The sequence below is a fragment of the Zalophus californianus genome, chromosome 3, assembly GCF_009762305.2.
Source record: "Zalophus californianus isolate mZalCal1 chromosome 3, mZalCal1.pri.v2, whole genome shotgun sequence".
Lineage (NCBI taxonomy): Eukaryota > Metazoa > Chordata > Mammalia > Carnivora > Otariidae > Zalophus > Zalophus californianus.
The window spans coordinates 156,586,046-156,601,817 of record NC_045597.1 but is presented as its reverse complement, the minus strand read 5'-3'; the positions used below and the strand labels follow the sequence as shown (position 1 = coordinate 156,601,817).

The 15,772-nt window shown below is 40.2% G+C and overlaps 1 protein-coding gene across 9 annotated transcripts in view; it reads left to right on the top strand.

Annotated features, from left to right (window-relative positions):
* HECW2 (HECT, C2 and WW domain containing E3 ubiquitin protein ligase 2) overlaps positions 1-15,772 on the top strand; it is a 353,828-nt gene that overhangs the window by 297,511 nt on the left and 40,545 nt on the right. For all 9 annotated transcript variants that reach the window (XR_003519441.2, XM_027591370.2, XM_027591366.2 and 6 more), the window contains 3 exons: positions 1,030-1,139; positions 11,794-11,914; positions 13,507-13,620. Coding sequence is in view for 8 of the 9 variants with exons in the window: in XM_027591370.2 (XP_027447171.2) it covers positions 1,030-1,139; positions 11,794-11,914; positions 13,507-13,620 (345 nt within the window). In the remaining variant the exon portion in view is untranslated. The remainder of the gene's footprint in view (positions 1-1,029; positions 1,140-11,793; positions 11,915-13,506; positions 13,621-15,772) is intronic.

The window sequence follows — 15,772 nt, the reverse complement described above, 5'->3', positions numbered from 1 at the left end:
TGTACACAAGGCAATATATACAGGATCTTCACTGCACATTGTTGATAAAAGCACAAAGTTGGGAAAAAAATATTTGTCAAAAGAGATAGCTTCAAAAGTACTGACATTTTGGGCTGGATACATGTTTGTTGCAGGGAGTGAGAACCAGTGCTTAGGAGTCCTTTTCTTAATCTCTGCAAGAATGAACTGTTGCCACCTTTTTCTGAATGTTTTCTAACAGGTTTCTAGATTTGGCCAAGTTTGAAGAAAACCTACTTCTACCTCTTAATTAAAAAACACAAGTCCTCTTACTTTTATTGTTTCAAGTCTTTGTCAAATATTTGTCAAGTGTGAATAGCTTAGTGCAATCAATAGTACTTTTATCATTATATTTAATGAAAAGTCTGAGATTCTAAGATCTCACATCCCTGGTTATTAGCTTTTAGGAGAGTCCTAGAAAGAGAAATTTCAATATGGAGAACAAAGACACTGGATTGAATATGAATAATCTGAGATAAAAATCTTCACATTAAAAAATTATAAAGCCAGAGTAAACAAGGGAGCTAACTATGAGCAGTTGTAATTATTTAGGAGGTGTTTTGTTTTATTTTGCTTTTAATTCTCCAGTTAAATCCTAAACTCTTTGAATATTGAGAAAACTGTCATATATTTCTTAGAATGAAGATAAAGAACATACTTTGTGTCTCTATTATGGGTTCTCAGTAAGCATGTGTGTTGTGTTTGAATCTTATTCTCAATGCTAAAAACCCAGGTACTATGTTCAAGAAAACATGTAAATTCAGACTCACATATTAAAGTGGCAAAATAATAATCGTGTTGCCCAAAGTTGGTAGGAAAACAGGCACATAACCACAGGTTCCATAAAAGCTGTTTGTCCCAAGAATTAGCTACAGGAGAGGGGACGAGTGCTCCCTTTGGGATATGAACTGGACCCAGAGTGAGAAACTGATGGTTCTCACTCATTTGGAAGCAAGGCTTTTCCCCACCCCTTTGGCTAAAGTATGCATTTTGTTTCTTGTCTTTCCCCAGTTTATTTGAAGAAGAGATAATGTCTTATGTGCCTCCACATGCCTTACTTCACCCCAGCTACTGTCAGTCCCCCCGTGGCTCCCCTGTGTCCTCTCCCCAGAACTCGCCAGGTAAGTCCACCTGCTGTGCACAGTGAATCCTCTGAGAAGTATACCTTAAAAACCAGACATTCTGTTCTTCATAAAGGATGGTAAGGGAATACTTTGGGTTTATCTTTAGTGTGAGCATGGGTACATATTCTGTGGCATTTTGGGTCTCTTAAAATTGGCTTGTTCCCATGGCGATTCATTTTGACAGGAAGATAATGACATTCCAGAATAAGAGGATAAATGTTAGCAGTATGATACACTCAGATACAGATTTACTTTTCATTATGTTATGTACTGCTTAATATATCTTGGAAAATATTAGGACACAAAATACTATGTTAGCTTTTGGATTGAAAAAGTTCTGGTTAGGAGACTGATTCAAATAAAAATAAATGTCTACTTTCAAGAAATAATACAGAATTAAAATTAGTTTAATGGACTTCAATAGGTTTTTCCTGCAGTAATGACTAACTGCATTAGATAGGAAGACTAGAGACACTTGGGCAGATAGAACATGTTGATAGATAAAACAAACTAAAATACTTAAGTTCAAATTCTTTTTGAAAGAAGTATGGTATGAATGAAGGAGTAAATGGATGGATGGATGAATGAATGATAGCAAATGAGTTCTTTTTAAAGGAAAGTAGTTATAATGTTGACAGAACATCAGCTCTATTTATTTTTATTATAGGCAATGTATTGTTTACACTTTAATAGCTATCAGAATTTAAAACTGTTTTAATAGAAATCCACGCTCCATATGTGTCACTAAAAGCTGCTCTATAGTTTTTGATATATGACATGTTTTCACAAATCCTATGATAATGAAGCTAAAGCCTAACTGAATACCACAAACAGGAAAAGGTCTATTAATTTGTTCTTTTAACACAGATTTATTGAGCATCCAACTATGATCCAAGCACTGAATTAGACTCCAGTGCTACAAAGATGAATAATGCAGTCTCTGCCTTTGAAGGATTCATGGTGGGGCCATGAGTCAACAAATGACCCTATTAAGCCCTGTGGTTAGTTCTATAAAGAGAGGTATGGGAACAGTTCTTCCTTCAAGACTGGCAGTGGGTGTTTGGGGAAAGATAAAGATAACAGATATGGAGGGAGCCTTGAAGGATGATGAAGGTGGGCCAAAGGAAGAAGGGTGTTCTAGGTGAATGAGTAGCATAACCTAGGCCTCAGAAGCATGAAAGAAGTTTAGGGCCAATTAATAGCTACAAGTAAGAGCAAGTTCTCAAACCTCGGGTTCGAAAGATAGGCTAGGACTGGTTGGCCATTGAAGCCTTGCTTTGTAGTCCATATGGAGCCACTGAAAATTTATAAACAGAAGAATACCCTGTTTTACCAAGAACAGTTTGGTGGCAATATGGAGGATGGATTAGAAGACGAGATAATGGAGTCAGAGAAACCCCTTGGGAGGCTGTTGCATTAACACGGGTGACCTGCTAAAGAGCTGGACTAGAGGTGTTGGAGAAATGGGAATTAGTTCAAAGGATACGTAGGACATAGAGACACGGAACTTTGAGTCCAGGGAAGGAAGATTTTGAGGTCAAAGCAGATTCTGAGGTCCCCAACACCTAGACTACTAGGCAGATGGCAACACCATTTACCCGGGAAGGAAAAAGTCTAGACTGGAAAGGAGGGGATAGATGAGTTTAGTTTTGGACATGGTTTGTTGAGGAACCTCTGAGCCATCCAGTTAGAAACACAAAAGACAACTGGAAGGACAGTCATGGAGCTCAGAAGAGGCTGGTGGCTTGGCGCATAGGTATGCTGGTGGCAGCTGAAACCCAGGGTAGATTGGAGGAACCAAGGAGGACAAGCCCATGGAAAGAAGAGAAAACGGAGGATGGTAACGTGAGGAATTCCAGTATTTAAGGGATGGGCTGAGATGGAGGAGGAAATGAAACAGAGCCAGTGGATTTTGGAAGAGAATTAGGAAAGTCTTTTCAGGGAAGCCAGGTTTCAAGGAGTAGAGAGTGGGCCAAATCTCCAAAGCATTCAAGAAGGATGACTCCTGAGAAGAGGCCATTGGATTTGAAAATCGTGAAGTTATAAATGGCCTTTTTCAGAGAAGTTTCTATTAGATAAGAGGTTATAAACTGGAATATGACCAGTTGCAGAATGATATAGGATGTAAAGTAGAAGCCAGGAGTGTAGAATATTCTTTTTATGAAGTATGGGGGTGAAAAGAAAGGAAACTAGGGCAGTATTTAGAAGGAGAAGATGAGTTAAGGAAGAGGTTTAGGATGGGGAAATTGAGCATGTGTGTGTGTGTACAGAGGTCAGAAGATGTGGGTGGAAGGAAACTAGTTTGTTGAAACAGCAGTCCTACCACAGACCCATGGGAAAGCAGGACACTGGCGACAAAAATGAAGGTCAACTTTGGAACAAAGTAGGGACATATATTTTGTTGATACAGGATGAGAAGAAATAAGTATGTGACACTTCAGGTAAGTTTCAAGATGTAGGGGGAAAATTGGTGGAATTCAGAGCTGGCCTCACCCCAGTCTTTACCAACTATGTGTGACTTTGGGCCGTTTACTTCCTTCCCTGAAATTGAATGTGATTTTCCATAAAATGGGAATAATAGCAATCACCTCCCATGGATACTTGGAGGAGAACACCTTGCCTGGTACCTGCAACACAACAAGCATCCAATAAATGTTAATTTATCCCTTTTTTCTTTCTTTCTGGAAATCTGATCCTGAGAAGTATAGTTTGTCAATGTTTAAACCATTAATAACCAGATAATATGAATTCATTTCTCCCTCATTTGCAGAGCTTTCTGCCTAGGTATTTAATCATTCTGACTGGTCTTTATCTTAGATCCTATGATGAAGTTCAAATGGGTTATCCCTTTCCCTGATGCTTTGTGGTTAAAGAAATGAAGCCGTGTGGATTATTGCTCATTTCAGTCAAGGCTCTCCTTCCGGGGCTTTTCTGCAGCCCATCCTCCCCAAGCAAAGGGTAGATCAACAGATTCTGTCCCTTTCTGAGCCCTACAGAGGCATGTGCTCTTGGAGACTGGCTAAACATTCTTTGAGACTATGTGAACATTTAAATGGTGACTAATCATTTAACATCACAAATGTACATGAGTAATCATGGTGGTAGTGAAATGCATTCTGGAAGGACATTTAGAGTCCAACATTTTCCAAAGAGATGTAGAACCCAAATATATCTAAATGCTAGCAGTGTCTGTGGTGGCTTTAATTTACAGGGAGAATCATCACCATATTTTTGGGCCATTCAGTTTTAGTGGGCTCTATTTGATCTTGAAATTGGGATGAACTGCCTGATATCGATGTAAGTTACTGTAACTAATTCCACATGATCTTACAAGGCCAAGACTAGCTAGCCTCATTTACTCTGTGGAGTAATCTTCTGATTCTTTGAATAAAAAGCATCTCCTTCTACCACTTTCCTGAAGCTTTTTTGTGAAAAACATTTCTGATGTTTTAAAGTGGTATGTTCCTCCTTCTTGTGACCAGAACTTCATCCCTCTTAGTGGTATGAGCATAATATTGTGAAAATTATGACAATAACAAATTTGAATGATCTTTCAGAATTCCTTGGGATCTGGTAAACTTTCCATACTTCTCCTTTGAGCACATTTACATGTCTTTTCAAGTGCAGAGGAGAGAGGGGCTTTGGAAACTTTGACTTGCTCCTTTTTGCAGCTGTTAGAGTGCTCACCTAAAATTGGTCAAAATTTTGGAATGTGAAGGTTTATTTTTCTAGGACCATTATAATGCCAATCCTGACCTTAGCTATGCCAGAAGGGAAAACTCTTTCCAAACACTGTATAGTTCTTATGCCAAATATGGGACCCAGAAGTTTATTTAAGGACCTTTTGTAACTCCACATTTCTAGAAATTTAAATGCAGTAACACCTAATTTATCTAATATTATTGGAGATGTGCTCACATATGTGAATTTTCCATGTAACCAAAGTGATGACTAAGTGTCAGAGAATTTAACCCACCATTTACTGAAACTCTTTCACAAATACATTATATTTCTCCCTGCTTCCCTATACACAGTGCATTTAAGATATTTCATGGTTTGAGGGGAATCATCATACAGAGCTGCTATTACTTGACTAAAACTGGACTATCTGGAAGCTAGGTGGGCACCAGGTCACACTCAACAGAATTAAACAGACCAGAGAGCACTGAAGAGCCATGTGGTTCTTTGCTGAAGGTTGTTTTGAGGGCATGGGATATGAGAGGGAATTATTTCTCCCACCGCACAGTGAGACCCCTTAGGGCCTTCTTTTCCTCCCTCTCTCCCTTGAAAGTCAGCATCTTGGCTGCTGTTTTTCTCATCTCCTGCTCTTTTGTCTTTCTCTCTCTCCTTTGCTCCCTTCTTTCTACCCTTCCCTCATCTTGCCCACAGTCCCTGAAGTAGCTTTATGCAGTTGACCCTTGAACATTGTGGGGGCTAAGGGTGCCAACCCCCCTGTGAGGTAAAAAACCTGCAGATAACTTTTGACTCCCCCAAAACTTAACCACTAATAGCCTACTGTTCCCGGGTTTACCCATAACAGAAACAGTCAATTAGCACATTTTTATATGTTACATGTATTATATACTGCCTTCTTACAATAAAGTGTAAGCTAGAGAAAAGAAAATGTTAAGAAAATCATAAGGAAGAGAAAACACTACAGTTCTGTACTATATTTATTATAAAAAAATCTACATATAAGTGGACCCATGCAGTTCAAACCGTGTTGTTCAAGGGTCAGCTGTACTTGTTTTTAGAAAAAGTGTTCCTTCTCTTCTCTTTGCTCAGCCACACAAAGATGAACTACGAACCAAACAGTGCAAATGAAGGATGGTCCCTTGGTGGGTGGAGACAGGGAAGTTGTGATTCCAGAGACTGAAAGAAAGCCAAATACTGTCTCTGTCACAATATACAGGTGTTGTTTTTTTTTTATTATTTTATTGTTGTTAGTCTCCCTTGACCCCCACCCCTAATGCTGTCAGAGAATGTCACTGGCGTGCCTTTCAGTTTCCCCTTTTAATATATTTCTTCTGATTTGCAAGGTCTAAAAAATCAGCTTATTAAATTGCTTTTTAAAAATAGTGTGTAAATGAGGGGTGCCTGGGTGTCTCATTTGGTTAAGTGTCTACCTTCAGCTCAGGTCATGATCTCAGGGTCCTGGGATCGAGTCCCCCATCAGGCTCCTTGCTCAGTGGGAAGCCTGTTTCTCTCTCTTCCTCTGCCCCTCCCCTTGTTCATGCGCTCTCTCTCTCTAATAAATAAATAAAAGCTTTAAAAAATAAAAATAAAAATACTGTGTAAATGAAAGCATCAGCAAGCTCAAAACAGTGACCTAGGGCCTTTCACTACTCTTAGAGAATAAAGCAAAAATGCAAGAACTTTGATGCTTGTGCTTTGGGGCAGCCATTTTGGAGATGTTTTTTTCCCCCCTAATTTCCATTATTGAGCTATGTTCCAGAAGATGGAGTCTTTCAGAAATTATTATAATGCTTGATGGTTTGTTCTCATGCACTAACAGGGAATTGTAAAAAATATAATAATAAATTAAAAAAAAAAGTCATAGAGACTTTTTTTAGAAAGTGAACCAGGAAAGAAGTGGGCTTCTGAGCCATCCCAGTACAGAGGCCAGAGCCATGCTGGATTAGGCCAAGCTTTGTCCCATCCAGTGCAGAATGAGCATCAGTCACCCCCGCCATCTAAGATCCTGGTGGCACACCTGGGATCCAGAACACCCAGACTTCCTCGTGATTTGATGCCAGAATATTTCTCCTATCCCCTGAAGTATTCTTTAGTTTGCTTGAATGCTTTAGTTTGTATATGATTATGCAATTTCTTAATGATAAATGGAAATAGTATCCTACTATTATCATACTTCAGGTCTGCCTAGCAAAGATGAAGGAAAAAACCCTAATATCTGTTACTGAAATTTTTCCTGCAAATAATTAACATAATGCCGACTACTCTTGAAGTCAGCCATTTATTCGATCACTTCCTAAATGTAACATTGACCATTTTGTATCTGACTTCCTTTTTTTAAGACCATAAAGGCCATAAAGTTACTCTCTCTATTGGAGTATTGTATCCTAGAACTTTACTCACAGTTACGGTTTCCATATGATTCTATTAGCGCAATCTTCCAAGATCATTTTTTTTATTTCTAAAGTGGAAGTAACATCATTCCTGTCCTGGAATTTCTTGGCAGGGCACCTGACTTGCGTTAAGAACTGGACAAGGACCAACAGCATAATTTATTGTAATTTTTAAACCATGAAGTAATATGTAAATGAATTTTTCATAATAGAACTATTGGCAAAAGAATTTTTGCATTTAACAATTTCTGTCTCCAGAGTTTCTGTAATTGAATCTCTTTATCTAGAGCATAAATGGAGTCAGAACTAATTTTTATTAAGTGTCCATTTTGATAATGAGGGAATGCATTATGGCATTTCCCACATCCTTTTATTTATTTATTTATTTATTTATTTATTTATTTATTTAAAGATTTTATTTATTTATTTGACAGAGAAATAGCAAGAGCAGGAACACAAGCAGGGGGAGTGGGAGAGGGAGAAGCAGGCCTCCCGCTGAGCAGGGAGCCTGATGCAGGGCTCGATCCCAGGACCCTGGGATCATGACCCGAGCCAAAGGCAGACACTTAACGACTAAGGCACCCAGGTGCCCCTCCCACATCTTTTTAAATGTCTCAAATTATACAGCAGTAGTATATGTGCTTTTTTTTTTTAAGCAATCAACTCTAGAATCATGTTTCTTTTGAGTCCTAAAAGATTTTCATTCAGTCTTTTGTTTTTGTTTTTCCTCTTCCCTATTAACGATCACGCTTGTGATAGCTGACTCATGATGGCTGCTTTCTGAGCTGTCTAGGTTTACTAGATTACAGTTTCTCAGACTGCAGCACCAGCAACCTTATTCTGCCACCTCTGAGTGGACCTGTGCTACGCCACCCTGTCGCTTAGCCATCCAAGACTGCAGCCTTGTGCTCAGAGAGATCACAATCCTTCATGTTGTAAATGATGCCTTTCAAATACACAGGAAGCATTGCCTCTGTGTTGGTCTCTAGATGCTCCCCAGATGTTTCATTGGTTATATTTGACCTTCCTGTAGGGGATAATGGTTCTCAACCTTGGCTGCAAATTGGATTCATCTGGAGAGCTGCATAAAACACTTATGCCTGGGTCCCACCCCACAGATTTTGATGTAATATGTCTTGGGTGTGGCCTGAACATTGGGATTTTTTAAAGCTTCTTAAGTGATTACAATGTGCAGTCAGGATTGAAAACCACCGCCTAAGAGGCTCTTCTGTATCCTAGAGCTTTTAAGGTCAAGTTTATTTGTTTCCTTTACGACATAGATCTTAGATCCTTGGGTAAAAGATTCATAAACATGCAGACTCTGGATGTATCATTGGTCGATAGCCAATTTTATTAAAATCCATTCTTAACACCCCAACACATTTCCCCATGTCTTTAGTATTCACCTCTCTGCAGATAATATCAGTTAACAGCTAACACTTATTCAAGGGCACCACACAAACTCCCTACTACACTAACTCATTTAATGCACAGGTGTGGCCCTCCTCTCTCACCGGAACTCCAGGACTGTGTTTTCAAGTGCCAATGGAGGATATCCACCTGAACAGCTCTTGTCTCCAGCACAATCTGTATAAAGCTTCACGTGCTCCCATCCACCAGCACTTCCCACACTGCTTGTAGCGTCAGATAGACCTGGCTCAAATCCCAAAGCTACCATTCACTGGCATCTGACTTCAGTTTCCTTAGTTACGAAGTGGCGATGTTGCTGATGATAATAATGCCCGCTTCATAAACTTGTGAGGATTTCCCCAGATCCTCTCTGGAGAGTGCGTGGTTCCGTATGCATAGCAGGCACTTCTCAAATGACAGTTACGGTTACTGTCTAAAAGCTTGATGTTACAATCAGAGCTGCCTGTGTCTCTTCCTTACTTATGATCTGTAGGCAATTCTTATTTCACATTGTACATGTTAGGGCTGCAAGGACTCCTGGCCAGGTCCCTTCCCTCAAGACCCTTCCCCTCCTACCCACCCTGAATCTACCCAACACACTCTGAAAACCCTTGCTTTAAAAAAACACCGTGTGTTTGTTACTCCCTAGCTCAGGAACCTCCAAAGTCTTCCCAATGCTCACTGCACCATGCCCAAACTCCTCAGCTAGGTTTTTGAAAAATTCCTCACGTAATTTGGCTCCAACCATCTGATTAAATTTCCCAGTGACTCCCCAGCACTCCCCTGTGCTCCAGGTTAGTCTCCTTGGTGCCTTCCAAACACGCATGCGGTGTTTCTCCCAGCTCTTGCTGCCCTGGCCCAGGATAGAATATAGATTCTCCTCTGTTTACAAGGCCTGGCCCCAGTAAAGCCTTCTCCTGATGGCCTTTCCATCTTGATCTCTACTTATCTTCACTTGTCATTACTTTTCTGGAATGCTGATCCCAAATGCAAAGACCGAGGGGAGCCAGGCAGTCAATATCATTGAGTGGTTGTGGCGCATGCTTCATTTAATGGATCAGCTGCCCCACTGTGGCCCCAAGGAAAATGCAAGCCAGTTGTTGTAAGAGTTCCTAAGGAATTTTCAAAAGAAAATCTGTTTTGGTTGTTTTGTTGTGTTTTTTTTTGGATTTTTTTAAATTTTATTTTATTATGTTAATCACCATACATTACATTATTAGTTTTTGATGTAGTGTTCCATGATTCATTGTTTGCGTATAACACCTAGTGCTCCATTCAATACATGCCCTCTTTAATACCCATCACCAGGCTAACACATCCACCACCACCTCCCCCCCCCCCCCCCCGCCTAGAACCCTCAGTTTGTTTCCCGGAGTCCATAGTCTCTCATGGTTCATCTCCCCCTCCGATTCCCCCCCCCGCTTCATTTTTCCCTTCCTGCTATCTTCTTCTTTTTTTTTTTTTAACATATAATGTATTATTTGTTTCAGATGTACAGCTATGTGATTCAACAGTCTTACACAATTCACAGCGCTCGCCATAGCACATACCCTCCCTAATGCCTATCACCCAGCCACCCCATCCCTCCCCCCCACCACTCCAGCAACCCTCAGTTTGTTTCCTGAGATTAAGAATTCCTCATATCAGTCAGATCATATGATACATGTCTTTCTTTGATTGACTTATTTTGCTCAGCATAATACCCTCCAGTTCCATCCATGTCGTTGCAAATGGCTGTTTATAGCAGCAATGTCCACAATAGCCAAAGTGGGGAAAGAGCCAAGATGTCCATCGACAGATGAATGGATAAAGAAGAGGTGGTATATATATATATATATACAATGGAATATTATGCAGCCATCAAAAGGAATGAAAATCTGTTTTGTTTTGTTTTTTTACTTGAAATGTCCTAATTTTTAAATGTTGAAAGTTAATTTAAAATCTTTAAAAACAAATGTATGCCAAGCAAAATAGGTCATTAGGGCTGGGTACAGCCTTGGGTACAGTTTTGTCCCCTATGCTTTATAGTTTGTTCACCACCTAGTTTAGGACTTAATTATTATCTAATTGATGTTTTATTTCTGTCCTCCTAACCAACATATCTACTTCAGCAGTCCCACCTTACTCATTTTGGGCATATTTGCGGAACCTCACAGAGTTAGCAATGAATAATAATCACTTAGTTGACTCACTAAAGAAATATTTAATGAGCTTCTATGGTATGTAATGCACAAGACTTCACAGTTTTTCTTTTCCAGTTCCTTTCATTGTGTTGCAAAATAGTTCATGGAAAGGTCCAGTGTTTTTGTCGTCACTCTGCATCTGATTCCCATATTTATCATCAATTTTTTTTTTTGTCCCAGTTTGTTGGTTAGTCACCTTGTGGTACAAAGCTATACTTTTCTAAGAAAGAGGAACAAACTGTGTTGCTCTTACATTTTATTAATGAAACCATTGGATGACATATGAAACGTCTTTAGGTTATCTGTGGATGATCCTAGCACTTGGTACATATTAAGAGTGTAACAGATAGCAGTATTATTTATTCTTTGTGCAGCCAGGAAACATGTGACTCTACAGTTGAATTCTGTGTTTATATCAAGATTGTCCTACCCTGCAATATAAAATGTATGTGATTGTAAGTCTAAAATAATTCTTAGAGTGCATATCTAAAAGACATTTTGTACATTTTTCATGGGGCAAAGCCTGGAAACTGCTTGTTACACCACTATGCTTTATACACCACATACTTTCACATTGTAGCTTCCTGTCTAATTGCCATGATATCATCTCAGCCGCAAGCACAGATATTCCACCCTGAACAGTTACCATTGGACATGAGTAACTCTGTTTGACTCATATTAGTTTGGCCTGAAAAAAGGAAACATAGTTGACACACACGGGCACCATTATAACTATGCAAAGAGGATTGTTATTCTCCACCAAAGTGCCACACAGAAATATCTTAAGACTTCGGTTCAGCTCTGTTAGAGCCTCCGACTCGGGGAGGTGAAAAGCAAAGGCACTGAAATAATTACCTCCTTTCACTTGCTGACTGTGGTCTCAGCCCCCTGGCAGTATTTTGTCATGGTGATGTGATGAACTTCGGGACATTGCACAAACACGGACCCTTCTCTTTTTGTGGTTTGCCATAGGTACTCAGCGTGCCAATGCCCGGGCTCCAGCCCCTTACAAGCGAGACTTTGAAGCCAAGCTAAGGAACTTTTACAGGAAGTTAGAGACGAAAGGATACGGACAAGGCCCAGGGAAATTGAAGTAAGTCAAAATGATACAGACCTCAGGATTGGGCGATGGTGAACGGATGAGATGCAGGTGGGAATGTAGGAAATTGATTGTGATTTGGGATCACAGCCTTTGTTTTGGTCAGTGTAATTATTTTGGCGTGTGTCAGTTACAGGATCATCTAAGACAAGGTCCTGGAATTAAGAACCATTTAGCTTAAGGTTTTAAAACAAACACCACGTTCCATGTAAAAATATAGGCAAAATAAAAAGCTAATTTGTTTCCCCTGAAAAGTGCCTCTTTGTTCACTTACAGTGTATTTATTAGATAAGAGGCTGGCACGGTGTCCTCTCCTGCACCTCACTGTCTCCTGACCTGACCTGAGTGTAGGAACACTGCTCAGCTCTGTTCTGTTCTGTGAAATAAGCTTCATTTGTCCAATGAAATATATCATGACTGTGGTTTCTGCCTTTCTTTACCCCCCTTTAAATTTAAACGTCATCCTGTTTGGCCTAGAATTATGTTCACTTTCTACTTACCTACCCTTCCTTCATCCCTGCCTTCACCCCTGCCCCATGTACCCACCAGAGATCACTGTGCCCCCTGAGAGAGGGCAGAGGAGGAAGGGTCTGCACTGACACATCGCCATGACGCTGGGTGTCTGAGAGGAGGGCCAGGAGCCGTCCTCCAGCTCCCCAGCTTCCTGCCCCACAGACAGGGCTGGCTCAAGTATATTCCCAGGCCCCAGTTTCCTCACCCTTCAACACACATCAGCCTGCCAAACACCTTACCTCTCTGAGCTTTGCCTTTCTCACACTTCACTTAAGAAGGTCCTGAGGGGCACCTGAGTGGCTCAGTCGGTTAAGCGTCCGACTCTTGATTTCAGCTCAGGTCCTGATCTTAGGGTCATGAGTCCGAGCCCCACATTGAGCTCCACGCCTAGCATGGAGACTACTAAAAACAAACAAACAAAAAAGAAGGTCTTGAACTCAGGCTTCCCTGTGTCCAGACTCCCTATCATCTCCCTTTCTGTGACTATTTGAACTAAAGGCAAATTTTATCTGCTTTGGGATGACTTTCATTATCATCATCACAAGTAGATTAATTGGCCACAAGTATCATTCATTTGTATCTGTCACTTGGGGAATCTCAGATTCACTTAATTTAAAAATTAAATTAAACACAGGCATAAATGTGTCTGCTTTGGAGAACATGTCATCCCTCTGCATACTTAGTAATTGAATTCCTTGTCCAGGTGCATTCATGCTTAAAACACTACCTCATAGGGTTGTCCTTCCTTTACTAAACAAAAGTTTTGTGTTTGTATTGTTTTATAATCATCTTCCTTCTGGGATAAATTGATTTGACCATCCAGAAAGAACTCAGGAGTTGTTTTTATATGTTGTAGGCGGAGTGCTCTGCTTACCAACAATTCACTTGTGTAATTTTTACTTCTGTTAAGAGTTCAAGACAAATTGTGCATTATTACAGCTAGCAATGTATTAAGTGACTCCCCTTTTCCTCTAGTTCACTATGGTAAATGAAAAGGGAATCAAAAGTGCCTGGTTCTAGAAAGATAAGGGTTAGGAAATAATCTGTTTTTCACATTGTCTTTTTATGGACAGGTTAATTATCAGAAGAGATCACTTACTAGAAGATGCTTTTAATCAGATCATGGGCTACTCCAGAAAAGACTTGCAGAGAAATAAGCTGTACGTCACATTTGTCGGGGAGGAAGGGTGAGTAGAACAGAGAAGTGATGTGTGGAACTTGGGCTGCAGCTGTGGAGGGGATGTGTCACCACAGGGTCGCTGTGGCTGCCTGAGACAGGAAACCCTGCTGGCAGGAAATGCCATTCTCAGACACTTAAACCTCTCGGCTTTTTTTTTTTTTTCCTTTTTTTTTCTTTTTTAAGGCTTTCTCTGGTTTTTTAATTATTTGACATAGAAATTCTTTGGTAAATACTCGTAACTATAGATCATTTTTGAGAGCAGGAGGTTGGTTTGGTTTCTTCTCTCTGCGTCTCTTTCTTAAAGAGAAAAAGTGGGGCCTTGACGGAAAAAACAAGAATTGAATTCTAACATCTGTGATCGTGTTGTCCGCACTGGGTATCAGTAGAACATGCTTCACCTGTTAAATAAATAAGCTCAGTTTTGGAATCACAAATTAGAATCCTGCTCTTCTACCAGGAAGCTTCTACAGCAGTAATTCCAGGACTCTTGGACCAGCACTGGATAGAGGCAAAACTGTTGAACTCTGGGTTCTTATTTCTCTGTTGCCAGTTTTTCTCTTTTTTTTGGGGGGGGCGGGGGGAACAGCAACACACCTATCAAAATAATAACCTGCCATAAACAAGCATCTCTGGCCTTCTATGACTCTTCCATGAGTGTGCTCATAGAGATAAGGGTTAAGAAATGAAGGAGTGAAGACTCCTACAGACTGTTTACTGCATCCAAATAAACATAGCAGTTCTTATATAACACTTCAGAAGGTGACAGCTCTCATCTTGTCCAGACCCCTTCCTCCTTCCTCATTTCAGGTCTGAGTTTCGAGTCTCAGCACCCTCTTCATAACCCAGCCCTCACTAGAGCAAATTTAAAAAGTACCACATGATGACCTGAACTGTGGTTGTCTTCTTGACTCTGTTAATTTGGATCATGTTAAAGCTACCCTTCTCAGTCCTGCCTAGGAATAAAGTATATTAGATTATAGACTCATAGGAGTAATATCCAACAAGGTCAGCCATTCACCATATGGTTACTTTGGAGGCTCCAAAGTATAAAGTAATTTGCAAGTGCGAATGGAACTAGATAACAGTAAAATCAGGATTCAAATCTAGGCCTTTCATCCAGGGCTCTTGGACCAGCACAAGATAGAGGCAAAACTGTTGAACTCTGGCCCATCAGAACTTTTTCCTGCCCAAGGATCTTTTCATTATTCCAGCTGACTGATAACCCCTGCTCTTGTCACATATTCCGTTTATAGTCTCCCAGCTGTGACTAGCTTAAAGTAAAATATTATATGGGAAAACAATACTAGGTGACAAAATTGGGGCAGAAGCTTGCCTGAGACTTGTTTTCATTACCGAAGGGCATTAATGGACTTTTAGCTTATGCTAGTTGGCTTAAGATGCAGGTGCACAATTGAAAATGCAGGCAAATGTTTTAAGCCTAATCATAGGTGTGCATGGAATTCCAAATATTTCCTTACATAACCAGTCTCATTTGGATGAGAATACTTTTCCTCCCCCAGAACTCCAGCTGCCTTCCTTCTTTTTCGGACCACAGTTTGTTGAGATCTCAGAGATGTAAGCAAGAGTCTTTGGAAGCCCTGGTACTTAAGTTTGAAGAGAGCAGATGCTTATCATGCTTGATCATCCTAAAGTAGTCGCCCAGTGATCTGGACTGATGGCATCTGTTCCTAGGCTGAGTGTGGCTTGATACCTCTATCTGATTGCCACCAATGTCCAAATGTTTCCTGTTTCCGTCACCTGTCTCCTAGCTGTAACCCCAGAGGGAAAACAAGAGGGGGACACTTTGAATTGTGACCTCAGCCCTCAGGAACAACCATAATCAAGCCCCTCTGTGTAAGGCCCTTTGAAGCTGGAGTAATAGGGCTAAGTAATTTCTAGTCTTACGGCTTTATCATGTCAATATCATACATAGAGATTATTAGCTATAGACTTCATTTTGCTACTAAGGCATTGAGAATACATAATGCTGTTTTGAAAAAATATAGCACTCTTGTTGAAAAATAGAAACCTCAAAACAACATAAAATTAAGAAGTTATTTTAGACTTTGCCACCTTCTCAAAGACATTGATTCGATCACATTAAAATTAAAGATCATGCCATTTCTTTCTGGATTATAATAAATATCCAAAGTGAAAAT